The sequence below is a fragment of the Oryza brachyantha genome, chromosome 10, assembly GCF_000231095.2.
Source record: "Oryza brachyantha chromosome 10, ObraRS2, whole genome shotgun sequence".
In the NCBI taxonomy this organism is placed as follows: domain Eukaryota; kingdom Viridiplantae; phylum Streptophyta; class Magnoliopsida; order Poales; family Poaceae; genus Oryza; species Oryza brachyantha.
The window spans coordinates 9,700,603-9,724,662 of record NC_023172.2 but is presented as its reverse complement, the minus strand read 5'-3'; the positions used below and the strand labels follow the sequence as shown (position 1 = coordinate 9,724,662).

At 36.1% G+C, this 24,060-nt stretch overlaps 1 protein-coding gene across 1 annotated transcript; it reads left to right on the top strand.

The window, feature by feature from the left end:
* Nucleotides 1-3,649, top strand: LOC102709494 (F-box/kelch-repeat protein At1g55270-like). Its single transcript, XM_040528285.1, has 2 exons — nucleotides 1-231; nucleotides 1,927-3,649. The coding sequence occupies exons 1-2, from the start codon at nucleotides 151-153 to the stop codon at nucleotides 3,175-3,177; spliced, it is 1,332 nt and encodes a 443-aa protein (XP_040384219.1). The 5' UTR covers nucleotides 1-150; the 3' UTR covers nucleotides 3,178-3,649.
* The last annotated feature ends 20,411 nt before the right edge of the window (nucleotides 3,650-24,060 follow it).

Here is a 24,060-nt window from a genome sequence, read left to right as displayed (position 1 = left end):
AAATCAAAACCTCTCCTTTTCTCCCCCATTTCGTTTCGCGTTCTCTTCCTTCCCTCGGGGGAGGTTTTTGTCCACGGAACGAGCGGCTCCTGCTCGCTCTCCCAGTCCCCACGCCGCGTGGATTCCCCTCCCTCCCTCCCCGATCCGGCGATGGACTCGGCGGCGAGGGCCTCCCGCTCCCAGGCGCCGCCGCCGCCGCCCGCCGCCGGGATCCGCGTCCGCGCGCCGCTGGTGAGTGTCGGGGTCCGTCTCAAAGACGCGGTTTTTTTTTTGGGGGGGGGGGGGGGGGCGGCTTGGTTTGTGCGAAAGGCGGAGGCTTTGGAATCCGAGGGGGTCGTGAGACGCCGGGCCGAAGAGATGGGGGGGTTTCGTGCTGCGAGGCGGTGGGGTTTGGTGGATTGTGCTGTGGCTGGGGGCGGCGGGCGTGTGGATCTGGGGTTCTTGGGAGGTGCCCGGGGCTATGGTTTTGTGACTTCTTGCGGTTGCGGGGATGACGTGGGGGAAATCCGTGGAAATGGAAGGCGTGAAATTTTTGTTCTGAAATTTCTTCACTGTATCAGGTGGTGCTTCGTGGTAGTTGTGATCTTAGCGCTAATCTGTGGCTGGTACTACTTGTTGGTATTGTTGCACATGCTAGATAAGATTCCTCGCTACCGTGTTTCGTTTATTCTGTTAATTCATATAGAAGTTGCATGAGCAAATGAGGCTCTGCCGCGATGCTCTAAAAGATGATCCATGCCTGTCCCCTATCGATCAGTTAAGTTGTTGTTTCTGGAGTGTATTCTGCTCAAGTGACGGGATGAACAAAATGATTGGCGAGTATTTGTGAATCTGGAGGAATATCTTGTGTCTAACCGTAATGTAGTTGTATAGTTTGGGGGGTCCATTTTGGGCTTGAATTTGGCCATTTGACACTTTTGGGTTGGAAAGTTGCAATTGCTTTGGGTCAGGTCGTTACTTGGAAGTCTGGAACACCAACGTTGTACATACTGTTTCTAGGGTTCACACAGATATCTGCAAACTTAGTAGGTAGGTTAGTATCTCTAACTTTCAACTGGTTTCTGGGCACTGACATCATGAACTCAGCTTCACATATCCATGGCCATTTCTTCACAAAATTTACATGTTTATTGCACATTTTTTTCTTATGTGCAATGCTCTATTTACCATGGGCTGGTATTTCCTGACTTTTGAATTCTTAAACTGTATACAATGGTTCTAATCTTAAACTTCACAACTAAAAAAAAAACTCTCGGCTTTTGATGTGCAACTACCTCGCCTAATCTTGCTTTATTGATTTTATATGATACTCAAACCTAAAGTCATGCTCTTAATACGTGCCTGTAAATTATGGAGGCTATCCTGCAACCTTTATTTACTCAAGTGAGCTAACAGTTAAAATCTTATGATGTTGACTAATCCACACTAGCTTTTGTTTTGGTATTTAAACAGAAACTAGCTTTGGAAAAGAAATAGTAGTTAGAAATCAACATCATCATGTTGCATTGTTGATCTTTGTAAAAAAAAAGTTCAATAATCTCTTCAGAAATCAACATCATCATGTTGCATTGTTGCATTGTGGTGATTTATTTTACTCAGGACCATGTATCCATATATTTTGATGTATCTGGTAAATTAGTGTAACTTGGACTATTACAGTGTTACTGTGTAATTTTTACCACGTTATATTCACATATTAAAACAGGGTCGTGGTGAATTTGAAAATTGTTGCTGTTTCAGAGCAAATATGATCTGCATAATATTTTTATGGTGGATAAAATTATATTTTGTATGTGTCGTTGGCAGTACAAGTAGGCACACTATTGGGTGAATATCAGCTGTGGTTTTCATGCTTGCAGTTTTTTCCTTTCTTCTAGTACATTGCTTTGCTAATTTACTAACTTGTTGGATGGTTGCATTTTTTAGGTGGAATCTGTCTCATGCTACTGCAGATTAGATACTGGTCTGAAAACCGTTGTTGATGCTAGAAAGTTTGTTCCTGGAGCAAAGATGTGCATGCAACCTGATGTCAAACCCAACAAGCGCAAATCAAGGGGCTCTCGGAAGGAGAGGTGCCGAACTCAGGCACCACTTTTGCCTGGTCTTCCTGATGACCTTGCTATTGCTTGTCTCATACGGGTTCCTCGAGTTGAACACCCCAATCTTCGAATGGTTTGCAAAAGATGGAATCGTCTCTTGTCTGGGAACTACTATTATTCCTTGCGCAAGAAAAATGGGATGGCAGAAGAATGGGTTTATGTCTTTAAAAGGGACCGTGAAGGAAAGATATCCTGGCATGCCTTTGACCCACTGCACCAGCTATGGAAGTCGCTGCCACCAGTTCCAGCGGAGTATTCAGAAGCATTAGGCTTTGGGTGTGCTGTTCTCAGTGGTTGCTATCTGTATTTATTTGGTGGTAAGGATCCTCTGAGGGGCTCTATGAGGCGCGTCGTATTTTACAATGCTCGGACAAACAAATGGCACCGAGCTCCAGATATGTTACGGAAACGACACTTTTTTGGTTCTTGTGTCATAAACAATTGCCTGTATGTTGCTGGTGGGGAGTGTGAAGGAATACAAAGGACACTCCCATCTGCTGAAGTTTATGATCCAAATAGGAACAGATGGGCTTGCATTGCTGAAATGAACAATGGGATGGTGCCTTTCATTGGAGTTGTATATGATGGCAAGTGGTTCCTAAAAGGGCTTGATTCCCATCGCCAAGTGACGAGTGAAGTCTACCTACCATCATCCAATTTGTGGTCAACCATTGATGATGAAATGGTTACAGGCTGGCGAAACCCAAGCATTACATTCAATGGAAAGCTCTATTCATCTGATTGTCGAGATGGCTGCAAGCTTAGAGTGTATGATCCAAACACAGGAACGTGGGCAAAGTTCATGGACAGCAAGCACCACCTGGGCAGCTCACGTGCCTTTGAAGCTGCAGCGTTGGTGACACTGAATGGGAAGCTTTGCATTGTCCGCAACAACATGAGCATCACCCTTGTTGACATATCCGACCCAACGATGAGTATTGAGACTGATAGTGCACGCATGTGGGAGACTGTTGCTCGGAAGAGCCAGCATAGGTCGTTTGTGGCTAACCTGTGGTCAACAATTGCAGGAAGGAACCTGAAGAGCCACATTATCCATTGTCAAGTGTTGCAGGTTTGAGTTCAGCCTGCAGTGAATCTGAACATAATCATTCCAGTGAAACGACCCCTCCTTTGGAAGGTCAATTAGATTCCATACCAAAATCGCGGCACAAGAAGCTCGTCGCCGAAACAAATCTTGTTCATTCGATTACCAGAAAACACCAATTCAATATTCTGGAAATGTGAAGCTACTCATCAGTTAGGAAGGAGATGGATACCTGAAATTTTATGCGCAAACTGGAAACTGAAAAGAATATTTCCCTAGTATACCGGGAGTTAAATAGTCGCGGTGATAGGCAGAGAATATACATCGGTGGATATCATTTCACTAAGCTGGAATGCTCCACCCTCAGCCTCTCACTGATCATTGTACTTATCTATGTTGTATGATGCTCCCTTTGGCATACTGCTTAGTGCGTAATGTTGGTTGTATGTTGTAGCGGCAGATTAGACCTGAGATTAGAAAAGTAATAATCCTGTTACTTGCTGTACTTTCGGATTCGTATGGTTTTGGTATATCATGTGCTGGAAATCTTGGTCTCGGTTTTTTAACTGCAAGGAAGGTAGTATGAGTGATTAGTCTGCACCCTGTGTGTATTAGAATATCTAAATGCAAGGCTTTCAAATGGGTAATAATCGTAGGCATGCACATCGTGTATACCCTTATCTTTTCAGTATAAGTTAAAATTTGATTTTTCAACCCTAAATTTAGCATAGATTTTAAGATTTCTTTATATAGGTTTATTTTTTACCTTTGGTTTTAGATCGCTAAGAATATATATATATATAATTTTATTTATAAATTATTTTTTGGTTGTAAATATGTTGCTTAGCTTTTTTCTTAAAACTAGAAAAAATTGCCTGTGCACCGGGTAAAGCTAATTTTGATCGTTTAAATTAAATAGTGTTTTAAAATTAAATTGTGTGCCGAGTCGGGAATAGTAAATTATGATCGATATACAATTGATTTGACATACATACAGTAAACCTTATTATGATATTTTCAATCAAGTTATCTAAGTCCTACTCTTTGATTTTCTTTGTTGGATGCAACCAAATTAAAAGTGTGTTTAGAAAAAAAAAGAAATTTAAGATTGTTTAGAAAAACATAAAAAACTAACTTTTAGATTATGTGGAAAAATAAAAAGTAATAAATTTAGATACTACTGAAAACCCTAAACCTTGAACTTAGATAATTTATTTCATCGTAAGCTTCTGCGCACCTAAACAATCATCAATGGTAGGTTGAATGCAAGTGACTTGAAGTCTTCTCTAGAGAAATTTTTATAGTACTGTATATATACACTACACATACACTCCATAAACCCAACCTGTTCTATTCAACGTTTCTTTTATATTCGTGTGATAATCTATTCAATTGTTAACATGCACCACTAAATAAAAAAATCCACTTGTTGTAAAAGAATATGGAAAATAAAAATATAATATCTAGTATTTGATATCAAAACCTTCTCAATATTTTTCATTATATTAAATTCTGTTTTCAAATAAAAGTGAACTTAAATTTTCAACCTTCTACTTGGAACTATTTATATGAAAAAAATTCATTGGCAAACTTTGTACATAAACAAAATATTTCTATGCATGAACATGATATTTCCATTCATCTAATTTTCACATAAATATTCATAACTTTACATATAGATAAAATATTTCCAGTCATAAACTTTATGCATAGATATTTGTAAACCTCTAACATAAATAAAATATTTATGTTCATAAAATTTTTATATAAGTAAAATATTTGTATCTCCCCAGTTTTGAGCACAAGTAATATGATACAGTCTCCACAAGATTCCGAAAAACGGACAACGGAAACATTATTCTTTTTTATAATAGGTAAGAAAACCAAATAATCCCCTATGTCTATATATAAAGATGCACTCAGTTTTCTCTCATGCTGTGCTCATCCAAGCAACAAGCAAAGAAGCTTAGTAAGGACTCCAACATTAGGTTTGGGAGGTATCAGGAGGTCCTGTGGTAACATGTTATGTAGATGATCATTGGGATATAATAATCTTGAAACCTCAACGCAAGCGTATTGTGCAAATGCTCCCACTATTCCATAAAAAACTACTTTGGAGATTTGAATTGGGACATGTTTGTCTAATTCATTCCTAAAAATTTATATTTTTCTAGAACAGAGAGAGTAGCACGGAAGCCATACCTAAAGTTGATATGTGTAGGTAGCATCTTAGGTTGGACATGCTGCAGGTATGAAATCCGTTGCACTCCTACCAGAAAGCGCCCAACTAGCCAGTTACAAGGATCAGGAGCATAATTCATAATTTCATACTCCACTAGTAGTACTTGAGAAACTATAGGGTGATCAATATATTTGTAAACAGAAAATAATTTATGAATAAAACTTTTATATATATATTCTTAACGATCTAAAAGCCAAGGCTGTAAAATAAAGTTTTGTGCAAAACTCCCAAAATCGACTCCAAATTTAAGGTTAAAAATTTAAATTTTGACTCATAAACATAAGAAGCAAAAAGATACGGCTGTATAGAGCGTCGTTGATGCTGGAACTAAGTTCGAGTGAAGTGTAGGGTTGGGAGGCATGTGAATTTCACTTTTGTCAAGTTTTTCCATTACAATCTACCGATATTTTGGTGACCAGTTTATGTGGGGCTTGGACAGGTTTTATGTCAACTTGAATTCAAACATCTCTTTCATGTTCTTGTTGGAAAGCATTTGCACATGTGATTAACCATAATTTTTACTCGTCTGCTCGAACTAGTTGGACGCCGGTGTCCGGAATTAATCCCTGCATTTGAGTGCAAAAATTGCTCGTCACTAGTATTTTTCACACACTGCAGCTAGCTTCGAAGGAACAGCTTAGAGGACATGGATTTTGGGTTCGTGAAAGCTAGGTGTGTTGAATGTAATGCAAGAGAAAGTGTTTCCCCAAATTATTAGCTTTTTCTTTATATAATAGAATTCATTCATTCTGTCCCTTGCTTTTTAAAAAACTAGAACAATTATCACAAAGGTTGCATGACAAATTACTACAAATTAATAGCTTGATTCAAACAATAAAACAATATTGTGTGTGGTCTTACATTCCTCAAACTATTTAGAAAATTATTTGCATTTGAAGCCAAATATTGAGCTGTCAAACTGTACACTTTGATTTAGTGCATAACCAATTATAAGGTAATCTGGCTAGAGATCACTCTTAGGGGTTGATTGTTTGGCTTAAAAGCCAAACGACACATTTGTGAATGAAAAATAATTTATTAATAAAACTTTTATATACGTATTCTTAGCAATCCAAAAGCCAAGACTAGAAAATAAACTTATTTGTCAAATTTTAGTTTATAAGCGTAAGCAGAAACAAAAAGGTGGGGATATTAATATTTGTCCTACACAAACAATGATATGGTTTACTCTTTAAATAACGCGACATAACAGCACAGAAATTTCTATCACTAAAAGGCCGATGTAGAAGTCTTCAGGTTAAAAGTTGTGCCTAGAACATTAACAAGATGTAGGGTGATATATACATATGAGTAAAATACATATATCAAATTAGGGTAATTGGTGTTACTTCAGTCTAGGAGAATCCCAAATTTAGTAATTAAAAATAATTTATGGGTAAAACTTTCGTATGTATGCTTAGCAATTTAAAAGCAAATACTGCGAATTAAACTATGATGAGGAAAATCTTAAAATTGACTCTAAAATTAAGTTCTAAAACTTAAGTTTTTACTTATGCTTATAAGCTATTGACAAACAATGATGCTGTTAGTTTATACACATAATAGCAAGGCTAATAATATAGTTTTTTGGTAGCTATAAAAATTAACGCATCATATACAGCCAACCTAATAGACCAATAACCTACTCATCCAACAGTAGTCTACATACGTACTCACTCTACATATTATTAATTTATGACCCACATCTCCCATAACTTTTGAAGACATCAAGATAGCATGATTGATTGGTTTATATGTGACTGCTCATCTTGCACCCTGAGGGTATTAGAAATTCTAAATGCAAGGATTTCAAATATACAATAATTATAGGCATACACATCAACTCTCAATATATAGTCAATCGGTTGCCTCTCATGCTGTGCTCATCCAAGCAGCAAGCAAAGTAGCTTACTACAGCTAGCCAGGACGCCAGTGCGGTTGCCATTGAGCTCTATTCCATTAGGGTTGAGAGGTATTAGGAGAGCCTATGGTGATATCATGTGGATGATCATTAGGATATTACATTATAAATTCAGGCTCAGAGAGCATGGGTGCAGCTATTGAAAATATCAACGGAGTGTGTGTGGGTTATCTTCTTGATTGTACACGTTGCGGGGTTGCAACATATCGCTGAGCGGTGACATTTGTCGGGTTTGAAGTTGACATTAGATTGCAATTTACTCGATTTTAAATTGCAGCTCCAAATTTTTCTACCCCTTATCTGTAGACACTATAATTGACTTTTGACAAATCAGGACCAACAGGATAACAATCAGCTAGCTAGTATTTTGTCGCTTGCAAATACTCATATAAGTACATTGTGAGGAGTCTCGTGGTGTTTGGTACAGTCATATCTAGAAATTGGACTCCCACATGCAAAATGCATAATAAGACCCTAAAATTTGAAAACGTAGTATAAGAAAAGTATTCTTTTTCTTCAATATGCAAGAGAATAACATAGCATTTCATTAAGAACAAGAAAGGAAATGGGAGCTTTCAGGGGGTGGGGTGGGGGCATACCTATGCATAAACATATGCAAAATATAAACGTTTCATTATATGTTCCTTATGAGTCTTATGAACACACCTTACAGAAATGCTAAAACACTAAAGGTATACACAAGCAATGAATTGAATCAGGTTGTGCTGAAAAGCATAATCTTTTTAGTATTATTTCAATAGAATCTACAATTATATTTAGAGACTACATGATGATAGACGATCTAGATGTGTATAAAACTCATGGTTTGTGGAGGACAGGGGACATACATTTTACTTGCTGGTGTTGCAACCTGGAAATTGGGTTCTTGCAGATACGAATAACAGAGATTAGGAAACAGGGAGTTCCGGTCCATGCAGTTGGCGAGTAATTAGCCTTGTGTCAAGCACCTGGCATCGGACTGGGCCCTGTAATCTCTCTGGGCTTTTCTTCCTTTTCTGTTTGGGCACTGTAATTTGTTACTAATTAAGTATACATTTAGTACTAAGTGTAGATTTGGGCACCGTAATTTTTGGGCACATCTTGCACCGGCACGGTCCTGGTGGTACAAAGGCCTTCATAAGGAGCTTATTCTTGGAGGGATTTTCAGTACTGTCGTTTCTCTTCTGGCTATACTTATAAGTTAAAACTTGAATTTTTAACTTTAAATTTAGAGTAAATTTTGGTAACTTTAAATTTAGAGTAAATTTTGGTATTTTTTTATCATAGTTTATTTTTTAACTTTAACTTTTAAATCACTAAAAACACATATATAATGTTTTATTTATAAAATATTTTTATTTACAACATGTTATTTGATTTCTTCTTGAATAAGCTAAACAATCACCTCCTTTATGAGCTGTTTATGTCTTCCATGCATCTATATATAGAGCCCAAAACAGGGAGAGCCAGGGAGTCCATGTGAATCATTTTTTGTGTGCCACTGCTTGAGAAAGTACAATGTCTATTGTTACTTCGAGCTAACTTCAAGTAGCAAGTATAGGGTTGGGAGGCATCAGGATATCACTTCTGATATGTTTCTTGGTATAAGCTACCTTGAGATCTCTTGCGTGGGTGTTTTTGTGGCACTTGCACAAGGGCTGGTTTTATACTAGATTGAATCTGATAACTTTTGCATGTTTTTGTTGACTAACATCTGCACCATGTTACTGACAAACCTTGTTCACTAATCTTGCTTTCAAGTGGAGATTTGGTGAATGTCAGAGACTGGCTCACTACTTTTGAGTCCTAGATTTTGGTTGCTACTTAGTTATCAGTCTCTCATGGGTTGCACACTAATCTTATGGTTACCTTCGATGAACCAGTTAGAAAGTAATTAATTAGAACTGGTAATGTGAGTGATAAATATACGGCCTTATAATTTGTTTTCTCAAGTTACTTATCTTTGAAAACAAACATGAGTAAAACCTATCAACAAAGATTAATGTAGAATTCATGAAATGAAAACCGTGCCGGAGGATCTTTATTTAGTTATGAGGTTTATTAATGAGCTCCACTAGCTACAAGTATGATGTTTTTGCTACGATGGTTGTAAAGCGAAACGCCTCAGCCATGGCGGCCATCGCTGTTCGGCTTCAGGTCTGCAGCGTTCATTCGTGCCACGTTACATATTCATACATTGTCCAGAGTCTATGTTTGATCATACATGTTAAAATCATATACATAGCATTATTGGTTTATTAATATATCATTATTAGTGGTAACGTGTGCATTCTGACCCATCAACCATGGTCCATTCAAGACAACTAGACCTACTCTACCATAGACCCAATTGAAGCTACAACGTTAGATCGTGGGTCTACACAACGTTAGATACTTCTAATGGGTGACGGCCGTATTCATCTTTTAAATTGTGCTATTGGCATCACTTACTCTCTCTCTCTAGATTGGTTGTTCTAGAAAAGTCATCCCCTCCTAGGTTTAGTTTTTATGGGACAGAGCGAGTACCGGTGTAGCCCTTAGCCTAATAAGTTGGTTAGTACAGTAATCGCTACTCCCTCCGTTTTATAATACAAGATGTTTGACTTTTTTTTATAATATTTGACCATTTGTCTTATTCAAAAAATTATGAAATATCATTTATTTTGCTTGTGACTTACTTATTATAAAAAGAACTTTAAGCACGACTTGTCATTTTTTATTTTTATACTAAATTTTTGAATAAGACGAATGGTGAAACATTGCAATCAAAAAAGTCAAACATCTTATATTATGAAACGGAGGTAGTATAACATTAACAAAGTTTAGGATAAATAAGAGGTAATTAGGAATATTTAAGGATTTGCCACTCTTTTGATAGTAAATTCATATATATATATATATATATGATATATGGATCTTAGAGACAGCGAGTGATAAATCCTTAAACGTGATAACATAGTACGTGGCAGAGTTCCCATTGACTAGGGTCACCGTATGTTTGTACTACCAACTTATTGCTTGCACACCTAATTAAGAACATTAGTGGCGATATGTTTGGTTAATTATGTAATCACAACATTTATAAGTCATGTCAACATAAATAGGGGTATTCGCTGAAATAGACTGGATCCTCTAGTGCTCTATCTACTATATATATATATAAAGGAGCTGGGATTTGGCCCTCCTCAGAGGTTTGGACTGGTGTGGCCACCAGGAGATGCCGACGCGTGACCCCGTGGGAGCCAGAGCAATTGTCATAATTTTGCATAAAAGCACTCATGTTTATTCGTATTTTGTTATAGGTTCCTCGTGGAACTTTTTCTGGTTTTGTGCTCTTGTGTTTAGGCCCTCTACTTTCTACAATATCCTATGTGAAAAAGAGAAAATTCGTAAAATATGACCATGCTCTAAATGATGGAAAGCTAGGGTTCTTTTCAAAAATAGACTCCTCCTGCTTTGCCGCTCTGTGACTTCTTGCCTGCCCTGTGCTTTGCCACTGGCATGGCCCGCTCTGTGCCATTTTGCGTTATGTGCTATGTTCACAGATTCACTCTCTCATGATTTCAGTTTTTTACTGTTCATATTTACTCATGTTAATCAATTTAATGTATCGTTAATGTTATGCTAGAAATTCAATTTTGATTAATTTGTGTATCATAGATACATCATAAATGTTAATAGTTTCATATATAAATATTTTAGTAAAAAAACTCATAATGCATCTCAGTAAACATTTTAAAATCTAATAAAATTGATCTTCTGTTGTCGAATGTTCTTTATTTTTCTCTGCCAAGTCCAAAACAATTATCACGACCCATCAATCTAATAAATCTTTCATACAGTAAACTACTATGTTCAAATTAGTGCCTTAATTATAGGATAGTTAGGCCTAGGAATTTGAAATTTTTATCCGAGCTTACAACGCTTTTATTATTCATACTGCTTAATTTCATTGTGTAAATTAGTCCTTATATCTTGCACAACTATTAACTTATAGATCATAACATATCATAACAGAATACTTCTTTCTTCATCATATTAAAAAAATAATTACGATGGTAAATTCTCCCAAAAATATATATGCTAAAAATAATAGTAGATTGGTATTTTTTTTATGCCACGGGTGCTAGTTGTATTAATAGCATCCTGAGTTTTCACTGAGCCTCTTCCTTTTCTTCCCTACCATCGAACCAACAACTAGATCTCGTAACGTAATTGATACTATCAAGTTGGTTGCAAACTGAAAGGCGGACACATGGTTATTATCTCGTGCTTAAGGATCACATTAGATTGATCTGATAAATTACGATAAACATAGTCTTTAAAAAACTTTCACCTCTTTTATATTACAGTACAATATAAATATAATTTTATTTTAGTATGTTTGAAGATTAATCTATACATATAATATTCATACTTGTAAAGTTAATATTTAAAACTTACTTATAGTTAAATTATTTTTAAAAATTTGATGTTATCCTTGTCTAGACGAGAAGTACCGTCGAACCACAGTGATTTCTACGCACACACAAACCACTCATGTTTGTTGGCTGCTGTCTCTACACCGCCTGTGTGTAGGACAGTGCCAGTGAGTTAAGCCTTGTCTAGTTGCAAAAATATTTTGGTAAAAGGGTCACGTCGAACGTTTGATCAGATATTGGAAGGGTTTTCAGACACAAATAAAAATAAATTTCACAGCTCGCCTGGAACCGCGAGACGAATCTTTTGAGCCTAATTAATCTGCCATTAGCACATGATGGTTACTGTAGCACTTATGGCTAATCATGCATTAATTAGGCTCAAAAAATTCATCCCATGATTTCTCACAAAACTGTGCAATTAATTTTTATTTTTATCTATGTTTAATGCTCTGTTTAAGTGTCTAAAAATTTTGATGTGATGTTTTTGGGAAAAATTTTTGCAAACTAAACGGGGCCTTAGGCCAGTTCGGGTTTCACCCTCCTTATTCCTAGATTCTCTTGTTTTCCACGCGCACGTTTCCCGAACAGTTAAATTACAAAAATTTTCTACAAAAAAGTTGCTTTAAATTTATATTAATCTATTTTTCTAATTTTTTATAATTAACCATTAATTAATTATGTACTACTAACAACACTCACGCCGAACTCAGCTTAAGAGTAAAAATCATGCAAGATGAATAGGGGCACGATTTGCTCTTACACAAAACGCGCGCGCACACACACAAGCCCCTTGTATGTTTGTTCCAGCTCCAGTTTGCCTCTCAAAATTGTCTACAATCCTAGCTGCTTGGTCAGATCCATCCATCCAAGCTAACACAACATATGAATTTATTTTCATTTTTGTGCTGCGATTGGTAAATTAAGCACAGAGGCAAGCACTATCTAGGATTTAGTAACTTATACATTATGCAACCTGGTGATGTGGCTAGAGTGAAAGAATTATATGGAGGAAAGCATGGTCCAAATGGCACGCATTTTATTATTTGCGGAATTCAGGATGTATAAAATGTTTGTGATAGTGAACTTGAATATACATACATACATACATACATATATATATATATATATATATATATATATATATATATATATATATATATATATATATATATATATATATATATATATGTGCTCATGTGAGAGACCATATTCCAGCAGTTAGTGTCAGCAGTCAGCACCTCCTGGTCAGGAGCACAATTAGCATACTGTTTTGAGTTCTCCTATGGAAAAACAACAGAACATTGTCATCAGTTCCTGTAAATTTCTATCTATTTTGAGCCGGTGGAAGGCTTTTCTGGTTCACATCACTTGGATATGATTTAATTTGCTGAGACACAGTGTGCAGAATTAGTGCTCTCTGGCTTGGTGATATGCCTGCATTGTAGTCATTTTTCGGAACACAGTCAGAAATCAGAACCAAACAGTGTTGAATTCTAGCTCACTTCACTTGAATGCCATTTAATTTGCTGACACACAATCTGCAGAATTAGTACTGTTTGGTGAAATGCCTGAATTGTGGAGTAGTTTTTTTTTTTGGGAACACATTTCAGACGGTGTTGAATGCATCAGCACATTATTCGATGTCACTTGCCTTCCAAACGACAAAAAATAATGTCTATTACTAAGATAATAAGGATTGAAATGGAGACAGGATTGCCAATGCATATAATGCTAATTGGCAGAAATAAACAGAGTGAGTATTGCAATAACATAGAGAGTTCAGTTAAGACTCAGTTGGCTGTATAAAAAGGGTTCCAACTTCCAAGGATCGATGGATGGGAATGCATACATACTCCTACAACATGATCTTAGAGGATATGATTGGGAAGCATCAGGATCTGAAGGTTATCCCACATTTTTGTCTTGGTAGATATACTACGACATACTAGAAAAATAAATAGCTCAAAGATGAATTATAGCTAGCACTAGTTGGCTATAGATAAGCATTGACGGCCATGACCAGTCCAAGAAATTGAGAAGGATCAGTATGACAGTTTTTGCTTCCCAGATTGTGTATCAGAGTTGTACGAGCTAGTTAACGTAGGGTTGGTCCTATTCAAGTAAGCCAATTGGGTATGTTTGGAGTGTACAATTGAACATGGACTTAAAAATAGTTAGGTCAACATAGATTTATCCTCTTCTAGTCCAAGCCAATGTTTTAATATGTTTTAGACCACCTCGTGCATTTCCCCAAATTTCTGTCTTCCTCCTCTCCTGATATAGTTGAATCAGACTTGTTTTTCTCGGTTGTGGAAAATGCTTGATCATAATATTGTTCATCATATCAAGGCATACTTTCGTATTTTTTCCTCTTTATCTTTGGCAGAGTGCCAACAGTTTTCAGCAGCTATGGTCTTCGTTACTATCCATGCATCTAACTTGTATACCTCTAGTCATCTTTGGTCACAGAGTTCCTGCTTCTTCAATAGCAGGAGTTTCATATAGAGATGGTGTCATTATATTCATCGTTAGCTCTTCTAATGTTGATAGACAGTCACTAGTTGGTGTAAAGCACAGTGGTGGTGGACACCTCTCGCAATGGATTTTAATCAGTGTCAAGTGAAAAGGTTGGCCTATCTCTGATCTATTTTGCAACTTTGGTCATCACAAATAGTCCAAAGTGAAATTAACTCTTTGGTCATGGGTGTTTTCTAAATATAAGGGTGCGATCATTTGGCTTTCGTTGGAAAAAAATCAAATGACATATTTGCAAACAAAAAAATTATAAATAAAACTTTTATATGTGTGTTCTTGGCAATCTAAAAGCAAAGACTGAAAAATAAACTACGATAACAAAAATAAATCCAAAACCAACTCTAAATTGAAGGTTAAAAAAAATTTAAAATTTGGCTTATAAGCATAAGCAAAAAGCGAAATGATGAGGGCGTAAGGCTTCATGTGTTTAGCATCAGGGCCTTATATTTTCATATTCAGCCTTGGCACCATTTTATTCAAGATATTATTACTTAAGGGCAAGTTATTTTGGGAGGATACATGCTGCAAATAGTTCCATAGATATGCTATAAAGTCATTTTCAAATACTAAGTTAAAGCATTGTTTGAACTTAGTGGGTGTTTATGGTGCTTAGTAATTCTTCGGGGTTTTGGAGCATTTTCTTCGATCATATATTTATAGGGGTTTCGAGACAAGGGAATGTCTTGGATAATGACTCAAGTACTAGTCATATTTTAATTTGTGCCAATAAATATCAGCCACCATGTATATATAACCCGGTACCATTATTAGTTGTTTTTGTCTCCAGTGGATTTTTACTCTTCATTTGGAAGAGTTTTTCACATTAAATACGTGCCTATAAATATATGCCTACATTTTGCTCTATTTTTCTAACATCTTGTTCACAAGTGCTACTCCTGAACATCTTGTTTACAAGTGCTACTCCTGCTAGCAGTTTGAACATGATCATCTAACATATTCACATGCTACAATGGCACTGCTGCGAGTGGAAGGCACCAGGAAATGAAACTTACCATGGAGAATTTCACACTCAGCAACCTCTTGATTGGATGCTTCAATCGTTGAGTCTCGCACCTTGCAGAATCAATCCACAAGTCACGTGATCATGCGTATGTCCCAATGTTGAGCGCGTCCCAGCGCATTCACCATGGCAGGCAGGACGAACGACGGTGTGCTTCATCCATTGTCACCAGGGTTCGCGAAACGGCGGTTATCGCCGCAGTAACCGTGACCTCCACAAGAATGTTAACAACATGACCACAGCAGGGTCAATAAATTTGGTGAGAATTCATAAAATTTAAGAAAAATTAGCGAAAAAATATAAGTGGTATAGGTTGATTTATAGTGTAGTTTTGTGTGAGAAATATATGAAAAATTGTATTCCCCGATTATGTAAAAATCATTAGTGAAAAATGCCAATAAAAATGGAAAATTGCAATGTTCATTGCACGGCCCATCATATTATGCAGATGCTGAACAAAATTTGGTCATCATATCATGGATAATATTTGGTATTGTATGATGGATACTACTATATTTTAACAGTTGCTTCGTATTGTACTATGGACTGTATCATGGAAACTCTATTTATCATATGGTCTATGGGCACTAGTTTATTTATGGTTTTTTTCTGCTATTTATTGTGTGAAATGTGTTTGGAATATCACTTGTGTTGTGCAATAATTAGGACTTATCATTTATCATGTATATATTTGTTGCAATGTCATAAATTTAGTAAAGGTTACGCCAAAATTTTCTTTTTTCCCAAAAGCATATCCTAAATATTATAATTATAGCTATTTACTATTTTTCTTACAATTTTGTAGTTTTTCAGTTTTTTTTAACCTTCTACCTTCGAATCATCCTTGCCATGGTTTTTTGTTAAAACCGCGTGGTTTTGACTTAAAAAGCCGTGGTAACCATGGATTTTGAATTCAAAATTTTCATATTTGAATTTGCAGCGGCATCCACAGTTACCGTGGTGGTAACCGCGCCTCCACCAGGTCGTGGTCAGAGGTCTAGGGGCGGTTTTGTTAACCCTGATTCTCGCTGGCATTAGGACCTGTAGATGTTGTTGGTTAACAAAGCACATAGTTGATTGATTGATCTTCTCTGTACATGTCATGAATCTTTCGAGATCCACCCTACAATATGGGGTCAAAAAGCCAAAAAAATAAGCGATTCGTTTTTAGCCCTTATAAAAAGAAAACAGATTCTTGATACAGCCACTCAGATCTATGGTAGTCTCAGTTGAGATTGATAGAAGGTGAGAATGGTTCAACTTTTGTTTTTGTCATATATGTCAAAAATAAAACCAAATTCATAAACACATTACTGATACAAAAAGGTGCATAGAACATTTATGCAAAATTTCGATGCTATGTGGTATTTCATGCGATTTTTCAACCTTTTTTTTTCTTCATTGGTTCTTTTCTTCTTAGCTATTCAATTTTCCTTCACATGCAATTTTAGTTCTGATCATTGTAGAACTTGAGATGCAGCGAAAATGAACTAGTAATGATGCTACCATGAGCTAATGTGTTCTCCATGAACTGTTGCACTAGAAACAAATTGAATGACTCGGTTTATAGGTAATGGAGAAATAAACTAATCAAACTGAAACCAATTGAACAAACGACGTACAACCATAGATTTTGTTCTCTAGTCCAAATCACATACCTATTCGAACTCTATTGAACTATGCCGATCAACCACCAATGAGAAGTATAGCTGAATGGAGCAGTATATTTGGTAAAATTAAAATATATCTACAGCTTCCGTATTAATTTGCACCCTCATTTTTTCGCTTTCTGCTTATGCTTATAAGCTAAAATTTGAATTTTCAACCTTAATTTTGGATTGATTTTAGGGGGGGGGGAGGTTTTGCTAAAGTTTATTTTCTAGCCTTGGTTTTTAGATCGATAAGAATACATATATAAAAGTTTTATTTACAAATTATTTTTCGGTTACAAATATATCATCACCCCCATCTATTGCAGACTGGTTGATACCGTTTTAATTGACTTATCGAATTAAATGAAAACACTACCGGCGTTTTAATTCGGTGTCATAATTACATCAATATGTAAGTTTATATGCAACCTGGTCCATTCATTATTAAGGCTCTCGATGTTGCTAGCTTTGTGCCTTTGTTGAACTCCCCATCCAAGCTCTGTATTGCACATAACTATGTTCAGCCAGTTATATGGACTATGCATTTGAGTGGGGGTGCAAAGGATATATGCATATTAGTCAAGGGCATTTCTGTCTTTTCCCATTGTACTAAGTTTATATGCTCCTTTGAGCCTAATTCAATGGAATTAAGTTCAATCCCCAAATTCCTTTCCACTGAAATTAACTAGTCTAAGTGGTTTGCATTTCATTGTTTGCAGAATTCAGGATGGTTAAAATGCTTGTAATGTCTTGATGGCCTGCTCAGGTCAGAGATCATCATCAAATGTAAGGCGCAGACTATCTAAAAAACTTGGATATTAACGAAGAACTTAATATCACTTAAATAGGTAGAAGTAAGACTTTGAACCCAGGCTGACTAACCCATCATCTTATGGAGCTAGCCGAAAAATCCCTAAGCATTTCTCGAGGCGTAGACTATCTAAATCGGTCTCTCACCACCGACTGGATGGATAGTATTAGAGCAGGTACAATAGCAGGCTATAAACCAGCTATAAATAAATTTTAAAGAGATAAGAGGGGATAGAGAAGAGAGGTGGGCTACTAATTTGTAGCCAGCTTCACACGGGCTCCAAGACAAAATGTATGTATGACATGGGGGACCATGTATTGATGTTTTATAGGTAACTATTGTATGAATTAACTATTAGATTAACTATAGATGAATTGGAGCCAGTAGTTGGCTATACTATTGAATTTGCTCTTAGCATACTGTTTCAGTTTTCCTGTGTGAATAACTGATTATCTTTTAGTTCCTGGACATTCTTTTTTTTTTCTTTTTTGGTAATCGAGAAAACAAAGTTTCTCACTTAACTGGAACTATGGAAGTCAAGATTATTCTGCTGAGATACAATTTGCACCGTGACTGTTTGGTTCGGTGACAAACCTGAATTCTGCTCATTTCTGCGAAGATATTCAGAAATCGGAATCAACGGTGTTGAAAGTATCTCTCCGTTATTCAATGCGACTTTCTGTCCAAAAGCAGTAGTGACTAGTACAGTAAGAAAATAAACAGAGAATGAAAAGTGACAAGTCCACAAATTGCAGATATATAGCAGATTGCTGGCAAAAAGAAACAAAAAATGAGTATTGCAATAAGAGATAGAGTTCAGACAGACTCACTTGACTGTTCAAATGAAAAAGTTTCCAGCTTCAAATAATCTATGTATGTACTGATAGGGTCGTAGCTCCCAGAGCAGAGTCTGGGAGGCTAGGAATAGGAGGCCTGAAGGACTGAAGTTCGACCAAAGTTTCATGAACTTCAAATATTCAAAATAATCAAGTTCGACCAAAGTGACCGCTGCCAACATCACCGAACAATAGGAGATGGACAGACAAACCAGGAAGAATGAAGCTGCGGTTAAGTTCTTACTTGATTTACTGCTGGAATTTGATATCTTCCCTTTAAATGTTTTATGCATAACTCTCTTTATTATTGGTTTAACATATAACAAAGTGGTTCATGTTACTCTAGTAAAAATAAGGCTCATTGTTTTATGGTCCAACATGTTAGTGGTGGTGGATGAAGGCAAATATTCACTGTTTATTACTGCCTGGAGTCTTTTAAATGAGTAAATGTAAGCCATCTCTTGAACGTAGTACATCCCATCAGGATGCTTTGTGCCTACAAACTCTCACAAGTCACAACAGATAGAGCCTCTCTACATGGCTATCCAAAACATCTAGAAACTTTTACTCACCATTCATTTTGAGTTCAAAAATTTTACTCACCGTGAAATGAAACTAACATATATGAATCCAAGTGACAGGTTGTGAGAACTAGAAACCTGTCATCCTTTGAGGTCGAGTTGAGGGATTCAATAAGATCATGATGCATTCTCTAAAATGATCGAATTACATGTGTGGGCTTGGAATGCACCGAGAAGCCAATGGCGTCGACCAGCCATTTGATGGGGGCAAACTGTGCGAAATGGTGTTGCTGTTGCCAGGTGAAGACTATGCACAATGACTAGCTTTGAATGAACATGCTAACATGGTCAGGTTGCAGAAAACTGCAAAGAACTGTCACAGGAGCACAATTAGGTGAAACATAGCCAGGATAATGTCTCCTCCTAGTTTACAAATCTAGTCATTCGTTAATTTCTTTAGTCAGAAAGGCTCATCCTGAGTGTACTGAAGTTATGCAGAAATTGTCACCACTCATGTGAGATAGAATCAAAACTGAAAAAAAAAACTGCATTTTCGTGCAATGGGCTGTCCAAAACCAAGGCCTGGAAAATGAAGCTGAACCATATGCATATATTATTCAGAGTAAATTCGACAAATAATATTTGATATATTTACATTCACAAATCAATGAAAAGAGTGACGATAAGATGCATGCCTAGTGTTTAGACTTTATGGAGTGACACACAACCTAATTACTAATTCCTAACAAAACATTTATCAATATTTTGTTAGTGATTCACGTAACCTCACCTTTTATTTCTTATAAGAAATATTTTTTTTTCGATAGTCGACATGAGTCCAGCCTCTACATCATCGTGTATTGTATCCAGCCATTATTATAACACATATAGATTTCTTGCCTTTCACATAATCCATCTAGCTGCAGGAATGTGGTAATATCCAAAGGGCAGGCTATTGTTTAAAACTGCCCCATGCTTGGGTTATTTGTACTGAAAGTCGACAATTTAAGTTACATGATGGAGCATTGGAATGGGATGCATAGAGATGTAATTCTGCAGCACAGGTATAATCTTACCTAGAGCGGCTCTAACCAAGGATTATTAAATATCAATATTATTTTTCTACTTACACAGAGATTACTTCAGATAAATTAACTTATGTAATGTGACACTGAAGGATCGGATATCTTGTTTTTACATTTATGAAAAAGAAAAGAGTCATATCATCTAGTAATAATAAATATGTAGCTAGTTATTTATGCATATCACTTTGTAATTAGCCATCAATTTCTGATAAGTTCCTCTGAATTACAGAAGCTTGTGACTGAAGATCAACAACTCAAGGGCGTCAACGGGCTATCAATTGCTGTGGTTTTGAATTTTGAATCAGACATCTGTAGCACAAGAATTCAGTCTTCACCTCAAAACATGTGGAGACATGAATTTTGAATCCTTCGACTCTAATTTTCTTTTATGTTTTTCAATCTGCTCCATCTTCTGAATGATTTGTAAGACCTTTTTGCAAATTAAGCATAGTGTTTTGTTTTAATTTTATTTTTGGTATTTTTTTAAATAGTGAACCAATATTGTCATCAGTCGATTTCTCTTCGCCACTTGTTCACCGGTTTGATGCAACTTCCTCTTTGTTGTTATTCAAATAAGCAAACTGTTGCGGCCTTCAGGTCCAACTCGACCATTATATAATGCATTATAAAAATAGTGCAATCAAACCTTCTCATCGCATATAATTGATATAAACAAATTTGTTCAGAAAAACTAGTAAACATGATCTCCCATAAATTCCATTCAAGTTCAACATTGTAGCTATTGAACATGCATGAAAAATTAGAGCACATAAATAATAAAAATGTTGCAGGGGACAGGACTTATGCTTCTTTACTAAAACAAAAATAGCAAAGCACATGGGCCACCAACAACTAGTACCATATTTCAAAGTTTTGTCACTGTTGGTTGGTGTTCGCATATAAATTTTCGATGTAAGCTAAGGCCTAATAAATCTTTGTTTCTGAAAGTTCTAAAAGAAGAGTGATGGATGTTCTTAATTCATAGGAGAGAGATGTTAGCTCCACAGTGAGGATAGGAGGCATCAGGATACAACAGCAGAACTTCATGCATACAATTTGAGTGAACTAATCTAACAACGAATCTTTGAATTTGGGAGTGTTCTGAAATTAACTTTGTTCTGTATATTTTGAAGTTGGGGGCATAGACCAAGTATGACCACCATTAAGCTACATACTACGAGGTCAACCTCTGTGAGAGGAATTATGGGGATGTCCCTATGGATTGGATTAAGTGGCAATAACAGTGATAAGATCTGAATATGTAACTGATCACATCTCAGCTATTCTCTGGTTTTATCTTCTGCTTTAGTTTGATGCTAGTCACTCCCGGTGATGGAAGTGAAATTTAATTGTCTTAAGATCAACCGTTGCTTTTGGGATATGTTTTATTAGTTTGATAACTACATGTAGTACACATATTTCTAAGTAGTTTTCTTGTTTTAATTAAGCTATAATTTGTAATTTATGGTCATTTATCTAGTCGTCACTGTAGTAATTCGCTGTAGCTTTTATAAACCAAATACCAGAATAAATTAATTCCATTATCTTAAAAAAACATCATGTGTTACTTATCTTTCATAGGATAGCCATATCTTGAATTTCATTCATGAACTCCATTGATCTTGTGAAGCTTTTGAATAGCCATATGAATCTACAACTTTAAAGTTATCAGCATTTGCTATGCAAATTATACAACACTGAAACTCAGATATATGTGATAGTTTTTTATCTGTATTAATTGGGAAAAATTTCCTTTTACCACTCAATGAAACCTTATTCTCAGTTACTCCATTAAAATTTTGCCCTTCTCTCTTTTGCTACTATTCCGTTAGTGCTCGGTTCCTTTTTGCAATTATCATCGGTCAATATGAGTTGACTGTTTGACCCTGAAAGACCAATATGCCCCTATGAAACTAACAACTCTGACAAATTGAAACCAACGAAAGTATAATTCGTTTTTATTTTTTTTCAGTTTTGTATTAAAAATATAGGAAATAATTTCCCTTCAAAACAATTAAAGGAAATTATTTTTTATAACCACGTATAAATATTCATATCTTCCAATATTCCAACAAAATATTAAATTGTGACATGCACAATTCCATACTACAAATTGGCTTGTGAAATAGTATATCTATGAACGAAATAATTCCCATAGTTGATATCTTTTAAAATAATAATAATAACAACATAATTCTTTTTTCTAGTGGATATTTAATATCTTTTAAGTGGCCAGAATTTTACTCCCTTAAAACTTTATGTGCTAATTTATTGTTTAACTACAAGAGCATGACAGTTTATTTGTTGCAAAGTTAACAGTCAACTACCGTTTACTTAGACGGTGATGGCAAAACAAAAATACACACTAATGAAAGATTGGTAAAGGAGAGAGGTGCAAATTTTCGATGATGAAAGAGAGAATATAGTTACAAAGAGTGGCAAAAAGAAAATTTTCCCTAATTGATTGTGTGTGTGTGTATGTAGTATAAAGAAAGTTAAACAACTTGTCTTAGTTCATTTCTTTCAGTGACAAAATTTTGGTTATATATGCACCGTTCAAGAAAACCTGACAACATTCTTGGCAATGTTATGTAGAACATTTTGCTACAAATTAACTAGGGTTGTTGAATGCACTCACAGTGCTATAGATCAACAATGCATTGCGAAGTTTGCACCCGGAAACTAGAAGGTGCTTGCTTAGTTAGAGCATCCCAGCAGTTCATCTATCTCATCCTCCATCCTAAAAATAAAGGATGAAGGATAAAATTGAGTTCCAGCAGAACATCTATCTCATCTTCTAGTTTTGGATGTCATCCATATTAGGAGAGAGAGAAACTTCATATTTAGATGTTCTCTCTCCATACTCCAAAGAAATATGGAGGATATCATATATAGATGATCTGCTAGAGTACAATAAGATATGAAGGATAAAAGTGTTTTAGATGATCATCCAAATAAAAATATGGATGATAAAATTTAGATGAGTTGTTAGGGATGTTCTTAACTGAAATATAAGAAACAGCGAGAAGGGACTATCTTGTAGTGTAGCAGATATGCCCATTTTACACAAACAGACAACTTATTATGTGCTTGATGCCTTCCTCTACCTGTACAAGGACGTTATTGTCAGGTATTAATGTTCGGAGATGGGGTATATATTGGTACCTACCACAATTCACAATTGATAAAATCACCATAGCATGGTCACATTGAGGAAGGGAATGCATTGAGATGATGCTCCAAGCTTGCTTCCATCGTGTGGGTTTGGGAGGTACCAAGAAGATAAGCAAGAAAGTGGCCATTTTAGACTTCCCTAATCAATCTAAAGCTTCTTTCAACTCATAATAGTTTTTCCTCTAAATATGTGATGCCAAAATCTTCACGGAAGTTCTTGAAAATTTCACTGATGAGTTGCATTCCGTTATCCGTAATAATTCTGTTTGAAATACCAAATCAGTGGACAATATTGAAAACAAAGATTACCAGATAGGTCAATACCTATCAAAAATCAAGAACCAATTTCTGTCGGAGAATACAATCAAGATCGCTGACCGGTGAATACAATCAAGATCGCTGACCAAGATCGCTGACCGGTGAATACAATCAAGATCGCTGACCGGTTGCTGGAAATTATTTACAGCCCGCTGACCGGTTGCTGGAAATTATTTACAGCCTATTATCAAATGCTGAAGCCGCAGTAGTGGCGTTAGCGCAAATTGTAGACAGCGCAGATGAAATCATGGTAGAATGATCACAAGAATGATAAACCTGCTGGACAATTTATCACCGCAAAATGTTTCAAACCAACTAATTAACAGGTTCAAACGAAGCTGCAAAAAAGATTCAAACATTGTGAAAGAAATGACTGAGG

Bases quoted from the DNA above. Each gene is read 5' to 3' on its own strand.
- LOC102709494 (XM_040528285.1), top strand. From the start codon at position 151: ATGGACTCGGCGGCGAGGGCCTCCCGCTCCCAGGCGCCGCCGCCGCCG. The intron at 232-1,926 runs GTGAGTGTCGGG...TGCATTTTTTAG, and splicing joins TCCGCGTCCGCGCGCCGCTG to GTGGAATCTGTCTCATGCTA.